Here is a 22203-nt window from a genome sequence, read left to right as displayed (position 1 = left end):
TTTTTTCTGTCAGAAGTATCAGTTAAGTGACTTTTGTGTACTTCATTTGAACTCTGAATCTCCTCATCTGTAGAACCAGGGGTGGGAGGAGGATTTGAAGAGCCAGACGTACGTAGTACTGCTACATTCCATGCACGACACGTAATACTTCAGAGGCACTGACTTCCTGAGACCTCAGCCAGCCTTTGAGGTAAACATGATTATTATGGATGTTTAACAGATTAAAAAAAAAATTGGGTGGCAGAAACTTGATATTTTAACTTGCCCTAGGTCAAATGTCAAGTGGCAAAACTGGAACCCCAAGCCTGGCAGTCCACCTGCTGCCTGCTTCTCTCAACAGCCAACAGTTAATCCCCTGCCGTACGGGGCCTGCGGTGGGGATCAGATGAGCGATCATGCCCCTGGATTAGCACGCCGCCCCACCAGACAGCAAGCACATCTCGGGAAGAACCAAATGAAAATGAGCTTCGAAAGTAACATGTAGTACTCTATCACTATATTTGTCAATGCAACATACCTATCACATATATATGAAATAACTATCTGCAAACACAGCCTTTGTCATCACATATATCGCCAGGAAGGGCTTCCCAGGCGGTGCTAACGGTAAAGAACCCACCTGCCAATGGAGGAGACAAAAGAGACACTGGCTCCATCCCTGGGTTGGGAAGATCCCCAAGAGGAGGGCATGGCAACCTACTCCAGTATTCTTGCCTAGAGAATAGACAGAGGAGCCTGGTGGGTCACAGTCCACAGGGTCACACAGTCAGACACAACTAAAGCAATTTAGCATGCACCCATGCATATTGCCAGGTAACTAATTTTTGAGATTTATAGTTTCCCTTTTTTGGTTGAACTAACAAAGCATCAATAAACCCAAGAATGTAAGCCAGAATTTATTCTCAACATACTATAAGGAGACAAGACTCTTAGAAAATAATCTCTTACTAGCATTCTTTTTTTCAGATATAAAGATTTATAAAAATAAAGTTGCAGATCATGTCTTTCTTACATAGTCACAGATAAAATCATGAATCATCAATTTGGGTGAATAACTGAGCTGTCTCCCCACCACCAATAAATATTTATTGAGAGTTTGCCCCACAAATCAGAGTTTCTTCAACACAGTAGAAGTTATTTGAGCTTTCTATTTAGGGTGACTTTTTGAAAAACAGGCTTTTTTACCCCCTGCTCAGGATAATAACCAAGAATCTCTCTGTTTTCATTACAATCCCAAAGAAAGGCAATGCCAAAGAATGTTCAAACTACCGCACAATTGCACTCATCTCACACACTAGCAAAGTAATGCTCAAAATTATCCAAGCTAGGCTTCAATAATACGTGAACCGAGAACTTCCAGATGTTCAAGCTCGCTTTAGAAAAGGCCAGAGGAACCAGAGATCAAATTGTCAACATCTGTTGGATCATAGAAAAAGCAAGAGAGTTCCAGAAAAACATCTACTTCTGCTTTATTGACTATGCCAAAGCCTTTGATTACATGGATCACAACAAACTGGAAAATTCTCCAAGAAATGAGAATACCATATGACCTTACCTGCTTCCTCAGAAATCTGTATTCAGGTCAAGAAGCAACAGCTAGAACTGGACATGGAACAACAGACTGGTTCCAAATTGGGAAAGGAGTACGTCAAGGCTGTATATTGCCACACTGCTTATTTAACTTCCATGCAGAGTACATCATGCAAAATGCCAGGCTAGATGAAGCACTAGCTGGAATCAATATTGCTGGGAGAAATATCAATAAACTCAGATATGCAGATGACACCATCCTCATGGCAGAAAGCAAAGAGGAACTGAAGAACCTCGTCATAAAAGTGAAACAGGAGAGTGAAAAAAGCTGGATTGAAACTCAATATTCAGAAAACTAAGATCATGGCATCCAGACCCATCACTTCATGGCAAATTGTGGAAACAGTGACAGACTTTATTTTCTTGGGCTCCAAAATCACTGCAGATGGTGACTGCAGTCATGAAATTAAAAAATGCTTGCTCCTTGGAAGAAAAGCTATGATCAACCTAGACAGCATATTAAAAAGCAGAGACACCACTTTGCCTACAAAGGTCTGTCTAGGCAAAGCTGTGGTTTTTCCAATGGTCATGTATGGATGTGAGAGTTGGACCATAAAGAAAGCTGAGTGCAGAAGAACTGATGCTTTTGACTGTGGTGTTGGAGAAGACCCTTGAGAGTCTCTTGGACTGCAAGGAGATCCAACCGGTTTATCCTAAAGGAAATCAGTCCTGAATATTCATTGGAAGGACTGATGCTGAAACTGAAGCTCCAATATGTTGGCCACCTGATGGGAAAAACTGACTCTTTGAAAAATACCCCAATCCTGGAAAGACTGAAGGCAGGAGGAGAAGGGGACGACAAAGGATGAGATGGTTGGATGGCATCACTGACTCGATGGACATGAGTTTGAGTAAGCTTCAGGAGTTGGTGATGGACAGGGAAGCCTGGCGTGCTTCAGTCCATGGGGTTGCAGAGTCGGACATGACTGAGTCTCTGACCTCAGGTATAAATAGTCTCAGAATGTCTCCCCAGTTAGTAGAAGTAATGGATTTACTTAACTATCCACCAATTTGAAAAAGCATCAGTGAAATCTTAGGGATAATGTGATGTTGTAACTACTCTAAACTGACACAGATAAGTGGTTGCAAAATGGCACACCAAAACATCTGAATAAAAAGTTTTAGATTCAGTCAATGGAGATTTTATCTATGTTAAGGTGTTAGGTTCAGTTACTGTGTTTATAAAGACAGTTATACTAAATGGTAACGTAATATTCACAGTCAGCCAATCTTTAGTTTAAAAGTAGGTGTAACTCATAATAGAGACTGTCCCTCCTTCAAATTCCTACTTATAAGCAAAGATATGTAAGTTACTACAAGGTGGTATCTGGCATATGTGCCAAGAAAACCTCTTCCTCAAGCTAACAGTTGAAGAACAAATCTTATTAGGATTACAGTTTATTTTTACTGTATACATTTGCAATTGTACACATTAAATCCCAGGATAGACATTTCTCCATTTTCTCAAATGTGAGTTTACTATACATCTGGCAGTTACTTTGCACCTATGCTTCATTGGCAAAGGTTATGCAACATTTCTTAGTTTTAATGGTCAATTTACTCAGATCATTTTACTGATATGGACTTATTCAGTGAAGGTAAGTATAAACCATATAACATTATGATAGAAACAATAAAATTTATGTAACTTGGATGTTACTTTAAAATCAAAGGTCCATCTAGTCAAAGCTATAGTTTTTACAGTAGTCGTGTATGGATTTGACAGTTAGACCATAAAGAAAGCAGACTGCTGAAGAATTGATGTTTTTGAACTGTGGTGTTGGAGAAGACTCTTGAGTCCCTTGGACTGCAAGGAGATCCAACCAGTCAATCTGAAAGGAAATCAGTCCTGAATATTCACTGGAAGAACTGATGCTGAAGCTGAAATTCCCAATACTTTGGCCACCTGATGCGAAAAAGTGACTCATTTGAAAAGACTCTGATGCTGGGAAAGAAGGCAGAAGAAAGGGACGACAGAGGATGAGACGGTTGGATGGCATCACCAACTTAATGGACAAGAGTTTGAGTATTCCCTGGGTGTTGGTGATGGACAGGGAAGCATGGCGTGCTGCAGTCCATGGGGTCAAAAAGAGTTAGACACGACTGAGCAATTGAACAGAACTGAACTGAATCTAGATATAAAGGAGAATTGTACCACTCTAAATGAAAAATGGCTTCCCTGGTGGCTCAGACAGTAAAGCGAAAAAAAAAATTACATGGAAATGTTACAGATGAAAGAAGTCACCAGTACATGTGATGTAAGGATCAGTCAGATTCGTACTTGACTCACTAACCTGGCTAATTTTAAGCATCTGACACATTTCAGTGTGGTATCTTAGTAATTACAAAATTGTCAAGCAATTAATAATTGCCATACATCTTATAAGCTTCCCTGGTGGTTCAGATGGGAAAGAATCTGCCTGTGTTGGGAAGATCCCTCAGAGAAGGGAATGGCAACCTACTCCAGTATTCTTGCCTGGAGAATCCCATGGACAGAACAGCCTGGAGGGCTACAGTCCATGGGGTCACAAAGAGTCAGACACAACTGAGCGACTAACATTCATTCATACATCTTTTATCACAATTTTGAAGATTTTAATGTACTTAAAAAAAATCACTCAAAACTATTTCAGAATGCAGAGCCAATCATGAGGCCTATTTTATGTAAAGAGAGACCGTTGGTGAATTTTTGAGTCACAAAATGTTAAATGGCACAGACATCAGAGACAGTGAAAGATTTTATTCTCTTTTACTTTCATCCAAACACATCCTTTTGTGAAAAAGATAAAAGCATGCACATTGACTGCAGTCTTTTAAAGAAAAAACAAGTAACTTAGCTGTAAGTCAACAATAATATAAACAAAACCTTAAATGATATTATGTGAAAAGATTTACTGGTATATGGAGTTCTTAATTTCAGAAAATAATAATTCAAATCATATCAATACATGTTAAAAAGAAGCTTCTAATTTTTGAAATATTTTGATACAAAAAAATGTTGAACATTTTATAGACCTTTTGTGAGAAAAATATAACGATAGTTATAAGAAACATGCTGTTCAAGTATCTTGTGCAGCTCACTTGGCCTTCTTCAAATCAGTTACAGTCAACATAATTCCAGTGGTATTGCTTCTTAAAATTTAAATTTAGAGCATATCCATGACATTCAAAATAAGTTACACAATTTACATTTATTGTGATCTAATTAGAAATAGTTCTAACTTTAGGACAGTTAAAGAGTATTTTAACAAAGACATGGCATTGACATAATTTCACTTTAGAGGGTAAGAGAAAACTGCAGTGTGGCATAAGAACAAAACTTTTACCTGCACCTCATTTATAATGAGGCCGATGGTATCCTGTGGGACTGTGTGTACACACACACATTACACACTCATGTGTGTATATACATACACATACTAAACTACTAAACTATGCACAAACCAGTTCATACTACCCAACTTTTCAGAGGGGTTTCTTGAAATAACTTACTCTGGTTCTGGAAAAACAGACAAAACTTATCTTAATTATTATTTCTATTTTGTTTATCATGATTTAAGAGATGTATTTCATCTGGGGCACTGATACAATTTTGCAGGAAAAATCCATTACCCGGAAGCAGAAATGGGTATCTTAAGGGACTAATAGGCAATCAAGCTTGAATTGTAACATAAAAGTAGAGCAGATCACACTTTAAAAGGTCCTCTTCTTGAGGGTTTGTTGTTCCAGGACTGAAAACTGTGTGACTGGTTCCTGAAAGTTCACTCTTCTTTTCAGGTGACTCAGATGAATTACGCGGCCCCATTAACACTAATGGGAACTAAACAAATTCATTCTGTCCTGATGGATTAAGTCTGTATTCAAGAAGTCGCCCTCTTGACATAAAACAACACAAAATGTCTTTGCTGCGGCTCACAAGAGCTTAAACGGTTGAAGCCTGCCTCAGGACTCAGCACTTCCGGGTGAGGCCTGCGTCAGGACACAGCGCTTCCGGGTGAGGCCCCGCGTCCGCTGTGGGCAGCACCTCTGCTGATGATCTGGAGGAAAGGAACTCAAGTACAACGGAAACCGACCATGATGATATAAAAACAAGATTTTTGGATTAGACATTTTGCTGAACCCAAGGGTAACAGGCAAAAGGCACATGCTAGTAAGTCTAGTCAGGTGTCTGAGAGCTCCCACCATCTTAGATATCTGTGGACTCAGGTCTAACAAAGGTTCACACTGATTATTTCGACATAAAAAATAACAGGAAATCTTAAGGTTTTCAAGTACTTTTGGCACAAATGTCATGAAGTTCTAGGAGCTTAGCCTAAATCTTCAAAAAGCTGAGCAATTTAAAGTTCCACTACAATGAATCAGGATCACAATTTTAACTTAGTTCTCTTTTTTTTTTTACATTATTCTTTTGTATAGAGCACAGGGTGTGCAAATGAAGCTGTTTCAGTAAATATTAGAAATACTACTTTGCAAATATCAAGTGAAATCAGCTAATAACACAATACAATAATAGCCCGTGCTAAGACAGAGCTTCTCCCACCAACATTCCCCGGCCCTTTCCTTGTGCCCTTCTTGATTCTTAACTATAATTTCTTTCATTGACTTGGAGAAATTAAACAAAAGGCAAAATATTTCACAGTTGCAAGACACTAAGTACTTTAGTGATAAGAATTGGCCCAGTCAAGTCGTAAAAAAAAAAAAATGAAAACGAATACAGTAAAATATATTGCAAATTAATGTTCATGAATGCAGCTATTTTAATTACAACACAACAACAAATTATACAATCCTAACAATCTTCTGCAGTTGACATTAGTTCATAGGAAATGCCAAGAATAATATAAACTGTTTACCTTTTCCCTTTCCAACAGCTTCTGGACTAAAGTTGCAAAACCATGTATGTTTGCCCAAGACCAGCTGAATATTGGCTTTAGTCAGAAATTCTATTTTATCCAATGTTCAATCATCAAGGCTTTATTTACACTTCTTATTAACTTCAGGAGCAATCAGATGTAACGTGCAGCCACCAACAATAAACAGCGTAGCACATCCCACCGCCTGGAGACAGCTACTCGTTTATGCTTTAATACTAACCCACAAGCAGCCAATCAAGGTTCCATAAATCCAGGTCTTCACATACAGTTTCCTTCCAGCCTCAGTCATAAGCAAACCAGCAGTCAAACCACTTAAGATCAAGAATGATGGTAAGGTCTTCTTGAGACTTAGCTTAGAATTAACACTTTCTCCAGGAAATTTGTTTCTTCTTTCCGGGTCCGGTGAATCATAGAATTCTATAAGCAATCTACGGCCAGAATGAAAATGAAAACTGCTTTAACTTTCAGATTTAGTCATTTCAATATTTTAATTCAACAAATATTCATTGGGTGCCTGTTAGAGAAGTTACAGGTCCTTATGAGGAAATACCCAAAGAGTTGCTTTAATTGGAGTTTCTAGACATTTAAAAAAAAAATCATTTTAATGGTGCATTCTATAACTCATAGATCCACTTTTTTCAAGAAGAGGGAAAACAGTATCAATATTTAAAACACAGCATTCAAAAAACAGAAAAAATATCCACTGACAGCAAAACAAACAGTGAATAAGTAATATATCCTGAAGTTTTCATCCAAGAAAATTCAATGTCTAAATATCATCTCCAAACCTAAGAGCTCAGTTTTTATTTTCCTAAAAACAAACTTCCAAAATTTCTACTTTTAGGAATTTGTGTAAATCACAGGGAGTCTCACTCGCTATCCCCCTCCCCCAGAGGCCCCCACTTGGTACTTAGAGTAATGGTCAGCACTCAGCAGGAGAGACACTGGGTCAACCCCAGAAACTGTTTAGGCCCCAAAACATTAACAGCAAAAAGACACTTTGGTCACAAAAATGTCAACTGCCTCTTCTTTTTCCAACAAATGCACTGGGGTCAGTTCCACATACATGTGAGGCACCATCCTCCACCCATGGCCGGATCCTCCATGCCACGCTGGCCCTCAGGCCAGACACCCTCCCCCAGGCCTGGAGCATCACAATGCAAAGCTTTCTGTGTGTTTCTTTTTGTAAAAAAAACTTTACATCTTACACAAATTATTGAAATGCAGTAAATAATGATGGACAGCCCCCCATAACAAGATCTTCCACAGTGACTTGTAACTGTCAAGGTTAAAACATGAACAGACGGAAGCATGGAATGAGATTTGAGTTTGTAAAAAGCATTCTTATGACAATAATCTGTTTCACATTGTTTACTATAGTGACGAGTTGAGCCAATGTATTTGAAGGGCGAGAACTGTCATTACTCACTTATCTTTTATTTCAAAACGCTCATGAAGCCATCTTTTCATGGATACTTGTTCTTCTGGGATATTTTTTTTGTCTATACGATCGATGTGAATATGAATTTTTGGACATTCTTTGCAGAGAAATTCTAACAAGAAACAAAAATATTTCATTTTCATTAGTTTAGAATTCAGTTATATAAAATACCAACGAAAATGAGGTTTAAAAAAGTTTTAAAACAAAGTTCAGAATCTTTCTTTAGCAAAGACAAAAAAAAAGAAAATAAAGATTACAAACTGGTGGTCTGGGGTTTCAGGCTGAAGCAGTATAATTTCCAAGTCTCCCATAGTTACCTAGGTCATGAGTTAATCAACCAGATGGTACTTCTCATATACCAACTGTAACAAATTGTACAGGCAGGCCAGTCAGGAGGCTAGCCTCTACCAGAAGTATACACCCACCCTCTAAAGGGATCCCCATATGCCAACCACCCTCGGGCCTACCGGTCGCCTTCACGGGGCCACCGGTCTCTGTTCCCAAGCCGGTGCTTGTCACATGTCACTGGGACAGGAGGGATGTGCCTGGGAAAGCACTGGGCACACGGAGCCACCCCACCCCTCAGACCCCAGCACTGAGCTGTGGCTCCTGCCACGACCCCGCAGGCCTCCACCCACCCCCCAGCTCTGTGAGCTGCCAGTGATTTCCACTCACTGATACGCCTTGCTTTCCTGATCCTTGCCGTATTTCAACATATTCTAGTTGCTCTGGGAACCCAATTTCTTTGTGTGGAATAGCTCTGGGCCTTTCAACTGCTAGTTCCTAAAAAATGCTAACCTAAAAATTAGCAGACAGTCCTTTTTTCAGCCCAGGTTGCACAAGGGATGAGGTCAGGATTTATTCCAAGATAAGAAAGAACTTTGAGCCCAGAAATTTCCTTTTTTGGATGTGACTTTCTGTGAAGACATGACAATGCTAACATATTTAAATTCCTGGAGAAGAAGGAAATATTGCTAAGAGATTTAAGAGGCTACTATGTTCCTTGGGTGGGCATGCAAGTAGAAGAACAAGACCGTTTATCTCAAGTGGGAATGTGCTTGCACGTGTGTTCAGGAAATAGTGGCTGGTGTGTTGTGCAGCTGGAGGAAGACAGGAAACTGATCCTTCAAGGCTCCACCTCTGGACCCCGCACACAGCTCTGCTTGTGAATTCTCTCTGCAACTGCTTTCCTCCACTTCTGGTGTCAAGCCTCAGTAACGCACTTCAGTCATTAAAAATTATCTTATTGTTTATATACTCCTAGGAGTGAACTAGCTTTGATGATAAATGTGCAAAATACTGTCATAGGAAGATTGTACTTTTACAATATTATCCTCTTGCTTTTCCTCAAGTTCCATTTTCTTTAAATCAAAGACCAGCGTAGGAAGTGCTTTCAGGGGCAGAACTGTGCACAGGTGAAGAGCACAGACAGTGAGTCAGGCGGCCTGGGCTCTGACCCTTCACCTGCCCGGGCAGATCTCAGCGTGCAGCCTCTCTGCACACCTTTCCACGTGCATCCAGCCACAAGACGTGATGGAAGCAGACCCGGACCGGGAGGCTGTCATGAGGGTGAAGGGGCAGGACAGGACCCAGCACACACACTGGAGTGTCAGTGACTGGAATTTGCTGGCTGCAGGTGGCTCTTCACTTCACCCTATTTCTATTTCTGATACGTAAAAATGCAGGAGCTGACACCAACTTTCCTGCCTTCACTTAATCATCTACACCTACACCTGCCCCTAACATTTCCTGCCCCTTAATTAAGCGGGTGTCCGGATGACACTGCATTTATCCCGGATGTCCCGAGTCCCGGGGCACAGACATACAGAATCTGCAAGGACACGAAACCAGTTGCACTTTTGGGGTCAGAAATGAGTGTGTGTGAACTCAAGTGTTTGGAACATGCCACCCATCCTTAAAGACGCCAGTGTGAGAAAGGACCTTGAAGGTCCCCTGGGTGCTTTTGGGTTTTCTCACCTAGAAGGTACATGTGAATGTCTCTCAGTCATGTCTGACTCTTTGTGACCCTGTGGACCGTAGCCCACCAGGCTCCTCTGTCCATGGAGTCTCCAGGCAAGTATTTTGGAGTGGGTTGCCATTCCCTTCTCCAGGGGATCTTCCCAATTCAGGGATTGAACCCAGGTCTCCCATGTCGCAGGCAGATTCTTTACAGTCTGAGCCACTAGGAAAACCTAAGAATGTACATAGTGCTTTGGTATTTACAACACACATTTGTGCACATCACTTCACTTGACCTTCGTGCACCTCTGCAGGCAAGGACCATCATTCCTTCGTAGGGGTGAAGGGACCAAGCCCCAGCATCATCAGCAGTGGAGTCAAGCCAAGTCCCTGTGCTCAGGAATCCAGATACAGACCATACAAGCTCAGCTCAGAGCCAGCGACACCCAGGAGGTGCTCCCACCAGAGACAAGGAATGAGTGACGGAAATACTTCCCCCGGTATTTCATAAGCTCCTATATCTACTTTGGTAAAAACTATTTTAGTGGGGGCACATTTCACAGGGCATGAGCAAAAATTATCCCATAATATTTAGGGAATGTAGGGAAAATTGTTCTAATTAAGGTGTAATTTTTTTCTGACTACAGCTTTCCCAGCAGGTCCCTAGAGTATACTGATATTCCAGGGCTGTACAGGAAGTCTTCCAAGGCTCTAGACATGTCACAAGGCCTAGTCTCCGGAGGAACCGGGTCGCGGTGCTCTGTGCCTGTGGAGCCGGGCGAGAGGGGCAGAGCGGAACCCAGGGGCCCAGGGCGCCCGCGGGCTGAGCGGGGAGTTGGGGCTGGGCCCGAGCCTGCCTCCCACTCTGCTCCCTGCCTGGCTCATCACCCGCCCCCGTCCCTCTGGGTGAAAACAAGAGAAGAACAATGTGACCTAAACCCAACAGAAAATTGAGTAGGTAAATGGTTATATGTGCACACCAATGAACACTACGTAGCCATTTAAAAAATCATGTTAAGTGTACATAATGACATGTAAAGATGTTCATGACACACTCTTAAGCCAAAAAAAAAAACCACCACACACACATAAATACATACAGACAGATAAATACGCCAACATACAGACATTACAGAAGACTTTGAGAAAAATATCTGAAGTGTTATCTGGGGTTTTATCTGGACAGGTGAGTCTATAGAGTTTTTTTCCTTCTTTTGAGTTACCTGTAATTTTCCCCTTCAAGTATGTCTCATTTTCATAAAAGAAAATATTAAGAGAAAAAACTTACCTGAAAATTATAAAAACTACTTAAACAGAATATCAATTGTTGTCCTTTAGCTCACAATTTCTTCCAGTATAACACTCATTTTAGAAACAGGAGTTATAAATCAGTTACACTCAAATGGCCCTGTCTCACCTCTGCCCAATGGACTCTGTCCACAAGAGCGCTTGGTCACTGTTGGAAAGACCAGGCGAAGCACAGGACACCCTGATGGGCCCTGAGCGTACCCACCTTACGATGACACGGACCATGAAACAGGAAGGACATGGCTCCCTGCCTCCCGCCTCCGGCTCTGCTGGGAGGCCCCGGCTGCCAGATGCGGGTCACCAGGAGCATCCCCGCGGGGTCATCCCCACAGGCTCACCCCCGCAGGGTCACCAGCACACAGCCCCGCCCCGACTCAGGACAGCCTGTGAGCGACCAGGCTGAGGCACGCCAGGGAACTCGGACAGAAGTACAATTCCCCTGCAGGGCTGGGAGCAACACTGGCCTATGGCACATCAATGAACGATCTGGCAACTTTGTGGAAAAAATTGCTGCACTCCTATCAACAAAGCGCAAAAGTCCCTGGGACACTCTACTCACCCATAGGCATGGTATCTAACCTGTTATTTGGGGTTTCTACCAGTTTGATAGCAAAAAATGGTTTTTAAATTTTTCTTATAATGAACAATTTTTTTCTGTGAACTGGCTGTTCTTACCCTTTACTCATTTTTCTATTGAGTGACCGATCATATCAGTTTATAGGCACACTTTGTACATTAAGGAAATGACTCTTTTTTCCTGCAGTCCCCTTGTCTTCAGTCTTTGGGTTTTACTCTGGTTTGTTTTTGCTTGAAGAAATATTTATTCTTAATTGACTGAAATGAAATAATGTTTTTGTATGTGGCTTCTGAGTGTAAGAGAAAAGCCAACCTTTTCAAAAGTAGACGCCCTGTGTCCAGACGACCCAAAGCCAGCTCAGATGCTGAACAAGCGGAGCGGTGGGAGGAAGGGCCGGGCCTGGGAAACCCAGGCCTAAGAGGTGTGCCCCCAAAGGCACTTCTGGGCTAACTGTGAGGAGACGGACTCACCAACACCAAGCGTTACCTTCTATACACGCTGTGCCCTGGGAGTGCAGAAGCCCTGTGAGCAATGAGGGGCGCCTTTGTCAGGGAGAAGGTCACAGGCTCACATGAGGGTGACGGCAGGAAGGTGGCCCGGCCTACACTCAGCCCCCAGTCTCAGAAGCCACCGCAGGCGGCGCGGGAGGGTCTCCATGACGGGCAGGAAGCCAGCAGCCCCAAGGGCCCCGAGCAGGAGGCGACGGCGTGAAGGAGCTCGGGCTGGGCACCGCGTCCCCACACAGCAGCGCCCTGGGGACCCTGGGGACGCTCCCCGGCCCATGGGTTCTTACCGTGGGACCTCGACTCAATAAAAGCAGCCTTCTAAAAAGGTTACTATGGGAATTACATCTGGTATCCATAAACAAAAAAATATATTCAGTCTTGTTTTCTAAATAATGCTTGATAAACTCATGGCAATACTGTTGGATAACTACATGTATGTCCGTCTTCAAATGTAAAACTCGGTCAGGGACTCTTTCAATGGTTCAAAAAGAGTAAAAAGTATTATATGTTGCCTTTTGTTTGTAAATTGAGTTTGTACCTACAATACACAAGTGATGAAGATATGGGGTACCCGGGGTGCGGGGGACCAGGGGGACGGGGTCTGGTAGACAAGCCCGAACACTTTCGCGGCAGCTCCCACTTCGCTCTGCGGTCAGGGAGCCACGAGAGCGGTCAGTGCTCCGCAGACGAGGCCCCTCCGGGTACCCTTCCTCCGCCGCTGGCCGCTTCCCACCGTTCAGCCACAATCTGCTCACCCCCCTGTCCTTTCCCTTCCTTCCTCTGGGAGTCACTCTCCCTTCTGAACATCTGCCTTCAAGATATCCTGCTGAGATGCGCTAGACAAACAAGCCGGTTCCACGTTCAGCAGCTGCCAAGGGGAAATACGAGGCTGCTACCTTGAAGAGGAGACGAGAAACTCCACACGCTTCCTGCTGCCCAGCCCCACATCCGGAGGTCTCCAACAGTCAAGGGTGCGTTTGTATTGAACTAAAGCATGCTGCCCTCTTAAATCCTGGCCCAAAGGTCCTTAATACTGAGCCCATGGTTGAAAAAAGAAAAAGTCATGTGTGACGGTCCTTCTTCTCGTCTGAGATAATAGAGTTCACAAATGTTACATGAAAAACACACATAAAGAGAACACTGGCCATGAGGGCACAACTCAGTGCTGCTATGAGCATTTTCCCTGGTCACTCCTCCCTCTGCTTTATGTAGCTTTTCCATTTCTATGTGTGAACCTTGGGCAGAAAGAGGCCGAGTTAATGAAACTGGGCAAATCCAAAGGACTAATGGGACAGCCGGGCAGAGCTAAAGTAATTACTGCCGTTACAGATTAATAAAAAATACACCAAATGTACATATTTTGAAAATATATCAATGCAAACATAATAGAACACACTTATCCTTTTTAAAAAATATATCCCACATTCATAAACATATATGACTTACTTGAAAACAAACTTACCAGCCATGGATGGCGCTTCCTTCCGCTGCCCTTTATCATCCACAGACCCTTCAAAAGCCACCGTAACATCATAAACTGCATCCAAATAATCCTTCATAGAATCAAAAGCAACGTGAGTTGCCTTTATTCTTGGTGTCAGCACATGTTTTAATACTGGAAGGCCTAGAAGAGAAGTTGAGTCAGCATGGCCATATATTAGTTACAAAACACCCTGGTAACAGACTGTAACTTCTAAACTGTTTTTATAGGAAAGTTTAGACAGCACTCAATTTAAACCAACATTCATTTAATACACTTACCACATACCCACATGTACAAGACCATGCAGGAAGCTGTTGGAAAACCTGCCTTCAAGAAGCTTATAGCCTCTCAGAAACCCTCCAATTTGAAAAACTCAGACAACAGCAAATATACAATCCTCATTTCTGGCGACAGAATAAAAGTGGTAGCACCTTGCCTGTGAACTCAAGATTCAGGAATAAAATTCCTAATTTCTGACTTCAAGTCCAAGATTCTTTCAGTTCTATTTCTACTCAAGTAGAGATGGAGTGCGATTACCCAAACAACCCCGACTATACAGCATTTGAATTAAGAGCTGATGTGATCCATATATAAATACTGACCTGATACTTATAGGATAACTGAAGAATCTAGGTTCTCAGTAAACATTTTTTAAAAATCTGAAATCTAATTCACACACCATAAAATTCACCATTGTAAAGTATACAATTCAGTTGATTTTAGTTTATTCAAAGGGCTATACAACCATCACCACTATCAAACTCCAGACCATTTTCATTACTCTAAAGACCTTTCACCCCAGCAGACACAGCACGTATCCTCTTCCTTCACTTCACTCCCCATTACCACAAAGCTACTTTCAGTCTCTATTAATTTCCCAATTATGGGCAAATCATATAAATGAGATCAAAGTTGTGTCTGACGTGTACATCAGTACTTCATTACTTGTTATGGTTGAATAATATTCTATTGCATGGATTTAACTTGCATGGATATACCACATTGTGTTAATCCACTGACTAGCTGACATATGTCTGGGTTGTTTTCACCCTTTGGCTATTATGAGCAACGCAGCTATGGACGTCCATGTAAACTGCATATGAACAATGAACACAGACAAGTCTTGGCATGAAAGTACAATTTCGATTCTCTTGGGTATATTATTTACACACACACACACACTTTTAAAAGTTTCTTTAGGTGAGAAATACTACCATTTGTACACAGTAATTCAACATGTTCATCAGTGCTCCCATGAGTGCTAAGAATTGGCTCCTTTTCCCTCCTATTTCCTAGGAGTTGGTGAATGACAGGGAAGCCTGGTGAACTGCAGTCCATGGCAGCACAGAGTCGGACACGACTGAGCAACTGAACTGAACTTCCTATTTCCTACTGCCCACCCCCCCCCCATTCCTGGTTTAGAATATTTATTGACAATTTAACAGAAAAGTGTAGCTCTCTGAAAAAGTGACATGAAAACAAACCATAAAAAAAAAAAAAAAAAAAAAAAAGCTCAATTTCTACTGCTTCTCTCCAGGGAAAATTAGCTGCATAAGAAAGAACAGCTATAGCATGTTGGGATCTTCCTGCAGAAGAATTTTTAAAATGCAGAGTGGTGTGGGAAAGAAAAAGATTCCCACAACCACATATCTGACTTGAGTCCCTGGGGCAGAAACAGTTTAATTTATTCACAAACTTATAACAAAAACCTGAACAGTACACCAGGCCGGGAAACATTTGTCAATTAAATTAGTTAATACTTCCTTTTCTGCTCTTGGAATTCACCCAACTTTATGAAGTCCACAGTTCCACGGTATCACCTGTGGTAATTAATTATCAGAATCTAAGTAAGTCAGTAAGAAGGTAAGAAGACAGAAAATACTTCCCTAAAAATGAGTTATAACAAAGGTTTGGGAAAATCGATAGGCAGATGAGTAAGAAACACCCATCACTAGTAGGTGAAGGAAGTGAAGGCAGAATGTTCTCACTGTGGAAGGCATGGGGCTGCTCCACTATCCCCAAACCTTGGGTCATTATTATACAACTAATTTCACAATAACACTATAGAGACCAGTTAGAATTTCAGTACAGAGTCAAATAATAGGCATTCACGATGGCATTTGTAATGAACTACTTGAGCTTGAGCCCAACCATACTGCCTCTAGGGAACTCAGAAAACCCCTGAGCCTGAAACAGGAAAATGTTAGCGAATTAAATTAATTCTTCCTAGTCAACATCTAACCTCTGTTTTAGTATCTGCTTTGCCTTGTTTCCACCTCCAGATCTCCTGACTTCTAGCTGGCACTAACAATACTCTAGCTTACCCTTGACCAAACTTCTCCCTGAGGGCCAACATGGTGATGCTTCATAGAACTGAAATTTTGTTGTTAAATAAATGATACCATTGAATGGAAAATCTTTATTGATCCAAGTAGGAAATTTTACATTATATATGTATGTGTATATATTGCTATATATACATATAGACATACACAGGGCTTCCCAGGTGGCTGAGTGGTAAGGAATCTTCCTGCCAAGTAGGAGACAAGTCTGATCCGTGAGTTGGGAAGATCCCTTGGAGAAGGACACAGCTACCCACTCCAGCCTGGAAAATCCCATGGACAGAGGAGCCCGGCAGGCTACATTCAACAGGGTTGCAAAGAGTCGGACATGACTCAGTGACTGAGCATACACACACACATTCTGAGGACCTGTACTTAATTTGCGGGAGTCAAGTGAGATCAGGTGTAGGGGGGTGGGTGTGTGTGTGTGTGTGTGTGTGTGTGTTCACTAGGTCATGTTGCCATTTCTTTCCCGAGGGATCTTCCTGAGTACTTAATTTGCGGGAGTCAAGTGAGATCAGGTGTAGGGGTGTGTGTGTGTGTGTGTGTGTGTGTGTGTGTGTGTGTGTGTGTGTGTGTGTGTGTGTGTGTGTGTGTGTGTGTGTGTGTGTGTGTCAAGTGAGATCAGGTGTAGGTGTGTGTGTGTGTGTGTGTGTGGGTGTGTGTGTGTGTGTGTTCACTAGGTCATGTTGCCATTTCTTTCCCGAGGGATCTTCCTGAGTACTTAATTTGCGGGAGTCAAGTGAGATCAGGTGTAGGGGTGTGTGTGTGTGTGTGTGTGTGTGTGTGTGTGTGTGTGTGTGTGTGTGTGTGTGTGTGTGTGTGTGTGTGTGTGTGTGTGTGTGTGTGTGTGTCAAGTGAGATCAGGTGTAGGTGTGTGTGTGTGTGTGGGTGTGTGTGTGTGTGTGTGTTCACTAGGTCATGTTGCCATTTCTTTCCCGAGGGATCTTCCTGATCCAGGGATTGAACCCACATCTCCTGCATTGGCAGATGGATTCTTCATCACTGTGCCAACTGGGAAGCCCAACATAAAAACATTACTCACACTTAAACATTTTTTTCACTTACTCACACCAACTGGTAAAAGCTTGAGGAAAAGGAGCATGCTGGAGAAAGGCCAAGATAGAGGCCTGTAGGGTAGAAAGTGGGGGAAACCCCACTGGATAGATGACCGAAGGTGAACTAATTTATTTGGAAATATGAATAAGTCTTTCTTTAAAGGAATGACTAACAGTTTCAAGTAAAAAGGGAATTTAGAGATCATTAATCTAACAAACTATGAAGTAGAGAGTAACACTGGGTCATCTATAGAGATACAGGTGTGAACCTAGAGTCTTCATTGTCATATAGAGTGAATAAGTCAGAAAGAGAACAAATATCGTACATTAATGCATATACATGGAATCTAGGAAGATGGTTCAGATGAACCTATGTGCAGGCAGAAATGGAGATGCAGATGTAGAGAAGGAACCTGCAGACACATGGGGAAGAAAAGGTGGGGTGAGCCGAGAGAAGCACTGACGTACACACACCACCATGTGTAAAACAGATAGCCAGTGGGAATCTGCTCCAAAGCACATGGAGCTCAGCTCAGGGCTCTGGATGACCTAGACAAGTGGGCTGAGGGGTCGAGGGAGGCCCAGGAGGAAGGGGCCGGATGGTGCAGGTACAGCTGATTCACACTGCTACACAGCAGAAACTAATGCACTTTGTAAAGCAATTATAATCCAACAAAACAACCTAAGAACACTCTAATACAGACATTCCTTAAATAACAACTCCAATTATAAACAAACATATTTTGTGACTAACATTATTTTTGAAGGAAAATACTTCTAGAAAATAGTGATAGCCAGGGCCTTGAAATATTATTTAGGATTTATTAGACAGACAGACATACCCACATCTACCACTCCTACCTCTTAAACCAGCCATCACCACATCAGTGGTATATGTGACTTCCACATGTAAACAAGTATGAAATGTTAAAAATCTAAATTTAAAAAGGTTGGTTTTGGTTTGTTTTTCTATTGGTTTACTAAGTCAGATTCAAATGAAGGTGTACTTTAGGAGCAGAATTAATGTTTTGAAGCAAAACATACAACAAACAAACAAGAAGTGCTATTAAGTTTCAATTTTCCAGAAGAAAAATTAGCTTAACAGCTGGAAAAACGAGTTCGTTTGTTTTTATTTTCAAGCAATCTCATTTAGTTGTGAATTAAGAGGAAAGAAAACAGGAAACACTCTTTCTAGCTATACTGTTCACAAATCAACTTCCTTTGTGTGTGGTGGAAAACAATTACCATTAGAGTTATAAGAAAATATATTTTTAATAAATAGCGAGTTTTCCCAGTTACAGGATTTAAAGAATAGTTAGTTAGCAGTTAAAATTTGTATCCATGAGAAAAATTATTCATTTTTTCCCCTTTTGGTAACTGAGAAAGATCTGTAACTCACAGAAAAATGAACAGACCAGTAATGGTCAGTTACTGGTGACTAAGGTATTATTAGATTTTAAAAGTTATAGTATATATATAATATTATTATGTTATTTTAAGAATTACTTCCAAGTACTTGCTTTAGCATTATAAAATTAGTTTGGATTTTTTAAACATAAGTAACTTTAAGTAGTTATATATAAGTTACTAAATTTGTAACGTAAATAATACATGTTTGTGGTTTTAAGTCACTACAGTTTGGGATAATGTGTTACACATTAGTGAATAATAAATACAATCATGTTTTCTCTTTCCTATTAAATCATAAACTCCTGAAAGACATTATACAGCGAGTTGTACCACCTTAACAGACTGTGTTACATATTTAGAAATAAAAAATGAAATCAGCAGTCTATGAGGACTTAAAGCGCTCAGGGTTAACTTCTCCCAAGTTCAACTCTCTGTTCAACTCATTAAAAACACATGTTCCAAGACAGTTGATTCCTTAATCACAACAAAATGTACCAGATTTTACAAGACACATGAAAAGTAACAATAAAAAAATTCCCAAATACTAAGTTTATTGTTTCTCTTTCATCTCATCTAACATAAAATTCTAATTCCCAAACAGAATTAAAGTGGATATGAGATGACACATAAGAGTTTCTGAAAATTTATATAGTTTATTAGCCTTCATAACTCGAGACTTTATGAAGAGTCTCAAACAAGTTCACCTATAAACTCTTTTAAGCTTCAAAGAGTAAAATATATACTTTGTTACAGTCAGGGCTCAGCAATGTAGAATCGTTAGAGAAGGAATAATTTAGGAGAGCTGCAATATTCTGAAATCCTAAGAATTTACTCCATAGAAACCCCAAATTTTGTGTAACAATTCTAGGTCATTGTTTTCTCTCTTATATAAATTTAGTAAACAGCTCCTTAAACAAAATAAGACATTTTTACAATAGAAATTTTCTGAGACTAATACATACGAATGTGAATAACTCTCCAAGGAAAGGATATAAATGCAACATTCTCTAAACCCACTTGGACATCGAACCCTTTCTCCCATCCCCCGCAAACTCTTGTAGGCTGAGTTATCACATACTTTAGAACAAGGGAATTAAGATGGCAACTTCTTAAATAAGACACAATGAACTAATTAAAAAGAATACTGTTCAGTGACTTCCCTTCAACTCTGGCATGAAGTCCAGACCACCACGCCGGACAGAATCCAGAGTCTTCTGTGGTGGCTGAACTCACACAGCTCTTCTTCGCTCATCCTGGGCTTGAAGACATCAAACTCCTTGCTCATAACTCCACGTCTTTGCTATTGTTGTTTCTTACACCTAGAATCCGTTCCTTTCACTACACGTGTCGGTCTTAATTCTACCTTTCCAATGGACACCCTCTGTCAGCTGGTTCTCTTTCCCTTCAACTCCCACGGACCACTGTCTCTCCTTTTCCCACCTCACCTCTTTATACATCACAAATATGTGTCCTTATCCACTATCATATAAGGACTCCTCTGCTTTGTAAAATAAGTATTTCTTAAAGGAATTAGTCTTTCTATTTTATCCCTTAGGATCAGCTATAGCTTTTTGCCATTATTAATAGATTCACCTGTGGCAAATCTCCACATTCTAAGTTAGAAATAATGACTTAGTAAAGGTATGTATATGTAATATACATATACATATATCAGACTTTCTATAAACATTATGTCACTGAACCTCACAAATGCCCTATGAAGAAGATAATTCCTGATCCAAATAAGAAAACAGACCAAAAAATAAAGCAACTTGTCTAAGGTTATACGAATGCAGCCCAAAGCTAATGTTCATCTAAGACTCAACACTGGCTCAAGAAGGACACTTGATGTACACCATAGAGCAAAGCTGGGAGAACCTTGGAGAGAGAGGCCCAGCTGACAGGTATATGGGTGGGGAGAGAAGCCCTGCACTTGACACGCCCAGTCTGGGGCACGCCTCTGAGCCAGGCAAGTGAAACGCTCTACTGGGTGACTATATAGGAAAGTCGAGAGTCATGCAGACACGCGTGGGTGAGAGACAGTTTTCTGAGGCATCAGCAGTCAAACAAATGGTGGTGACAGCTATGGAATTAGAGGAGGGCCACCATGAAGACCACAGACAGTGAAGTAAATGAAAGAGACCCGGGTCAGACATGGGAAACAGCACAGGAAACAGGAAAGGATGAAGCAGAAGACAGAGAGGAGATTAGGTGGGAAGCGCCAGAAAGGCAGGAGGAAAGGAGACGAGCGTGACAGAAATCTCGGGAGAGAACTTCAGTGAGCACCTAGGATTCCACCTCCAAGCATGAATAATTAACCAAAATTAACTAGAAGCAAACACTCTCTTTCTCTGATGCACCAGCCCATTTCAACTGCTCACTGCATAGGGGTCAGAACAGAGATACACAGCAGATCCTCAGAAGCACCGTAGAGGCCCCGGCCAGCCCTGTGACAATGCACCCTCTGACAGACCCCGTGTGATCCAGCCAGCCTCCCAGACACCTCTGGGGGCACAGCCCACCTGGCTAAACTGTACACCTACCGGTATATCAGCTATCCAGGTCTCTAAAAGACGGATGCCAAGAACATCCTTGTTACTGGGGACATCAATAGCTTTAAGTATTGTAGACTAACTTTGTGTAATATTCTCCATTAGAAGCTTCACATATCTTTAATCCTTACACAGATTTAGGTTTACCCATGGGAACAAGCATACCCCCCAACCCCCACCCCCGTATCCCCACGGGACTGGTTCTAAGACCACCCCACCCCCACCCACTCCCTGGATACCAAAATCCCCAGATGCTCAAGGCCCTTATGTAAATATGGCCGAGTGCTTGCATATAACCTATGCACAAACTCCATGTGCTTTAAATCAACTCTAGACCACTTATAATAACTAATACAATGCAAATGCTATGTAAATAGCTGCCAGCATGGCAATTTCAAGTTTTGCTTTTTGGAACTTCCTGAAAAAAAATTTTTTTAATATTTTCCACCTGTGATTGACTGAATCCATGGATGTAGAATCCACAGATCTGGAGAGTTGACTATATGTTTTTTAAGAGGTGGGCCAACTGATGCTCAGTAACATCAGGCAGCTTACGCCCATATGGCTAATAAATGTCAGAATCTGGATTCCAGTCTAGGTCTGTCAACCAACAGAACAGAAACTCTGTCCATCACAGAGAAGTCACATTGCAGACAAAGGTTCCATCTAAATAATCATGTCCCTGGATAGATTCTACCTGAATCTATGGTACTGGAATACAAATACAGCAAGCACTTAAATTTATTCTTAGACACATTTAAAAATAATAGTTTCAAATGTAGTTAATTTTTTACTTACCTTCTTGAGCAGCAAATGCTTGACTAGCTGAAATGACTTTTGTTAGTTCTGGATTATATCTTGTTCCCTCCGGAAAAATCACAAGATACATCTGTGAAGACATAAAGAAGAATTGGTTTGTTTTATGTGAGTGTTTTTGTTGTTGCTGTTAACTTACCAATGATAACCCTGTTAATCCTAAGAGTATTTCCCATGGTGGTGAAAAAAAACTCAATTACCTATGACCTTTATTGCAAGCAGAACAACCAAAACGCACAAATTCAATTAAGTCACGACATAGCATAGACTATATTTGAAATGCAGTC

General features: G+C 41.3%; 1 protein-coding gene across 2 annotated transcripts in view; it reads right to left on the bottom strand.

The window, feature by feature from the left end:
- Positions 1-4310: 4310 nt before the first annotated feature.
- AGPAT5 (1-acylglycerol-3-phosphate O-acyltransferase 5) overlaps positions 4311-22203 on the bottom strand; it is a 42550-nt gene continuing 24657 nt past the window's right edge. For both annotated transcript variants that reach the window (XM_065947196.1, XM_065947197.1), the window contains 4 exons: positions 21899-21989; positions 13718-13879; positions 7894-8017; positions 4311-6892 (listed from right to left, as the gene is read on the bottom strand). In XM_065947196.1, coding sequence (XP_065803268.1) covers positions 6667-6892; positions 7894-8017; positions 13718-13879; positions 21899-21989 — 603 coding nt within the window. In that variant the 3' untranslated portion in view covers positions 4311-6666. The remainder of the gene's footprint in view (positions 6893-7893; positions 8018-13717; positions 13880-21898; positions 21990-22203) is intronic.

The sequence above is a fragment of the Muntiacus reevesi genome, chromosome 10 (assembly GCF_963930625.1).
Source record: "Muntiacus reevesi chromosome 10, mMunRee1.1, whole genome shotgun sequence".
Taxonomy (NCBI): Eukaryota; Metazoa; Chordata; class Mammalia; order Artiodactyla; family Cervidae; genus Muntiacus; species Muntiacus reevesi.
This window is presented reverse-complemented; position numbering and strand designations above follow the sequence as displayed.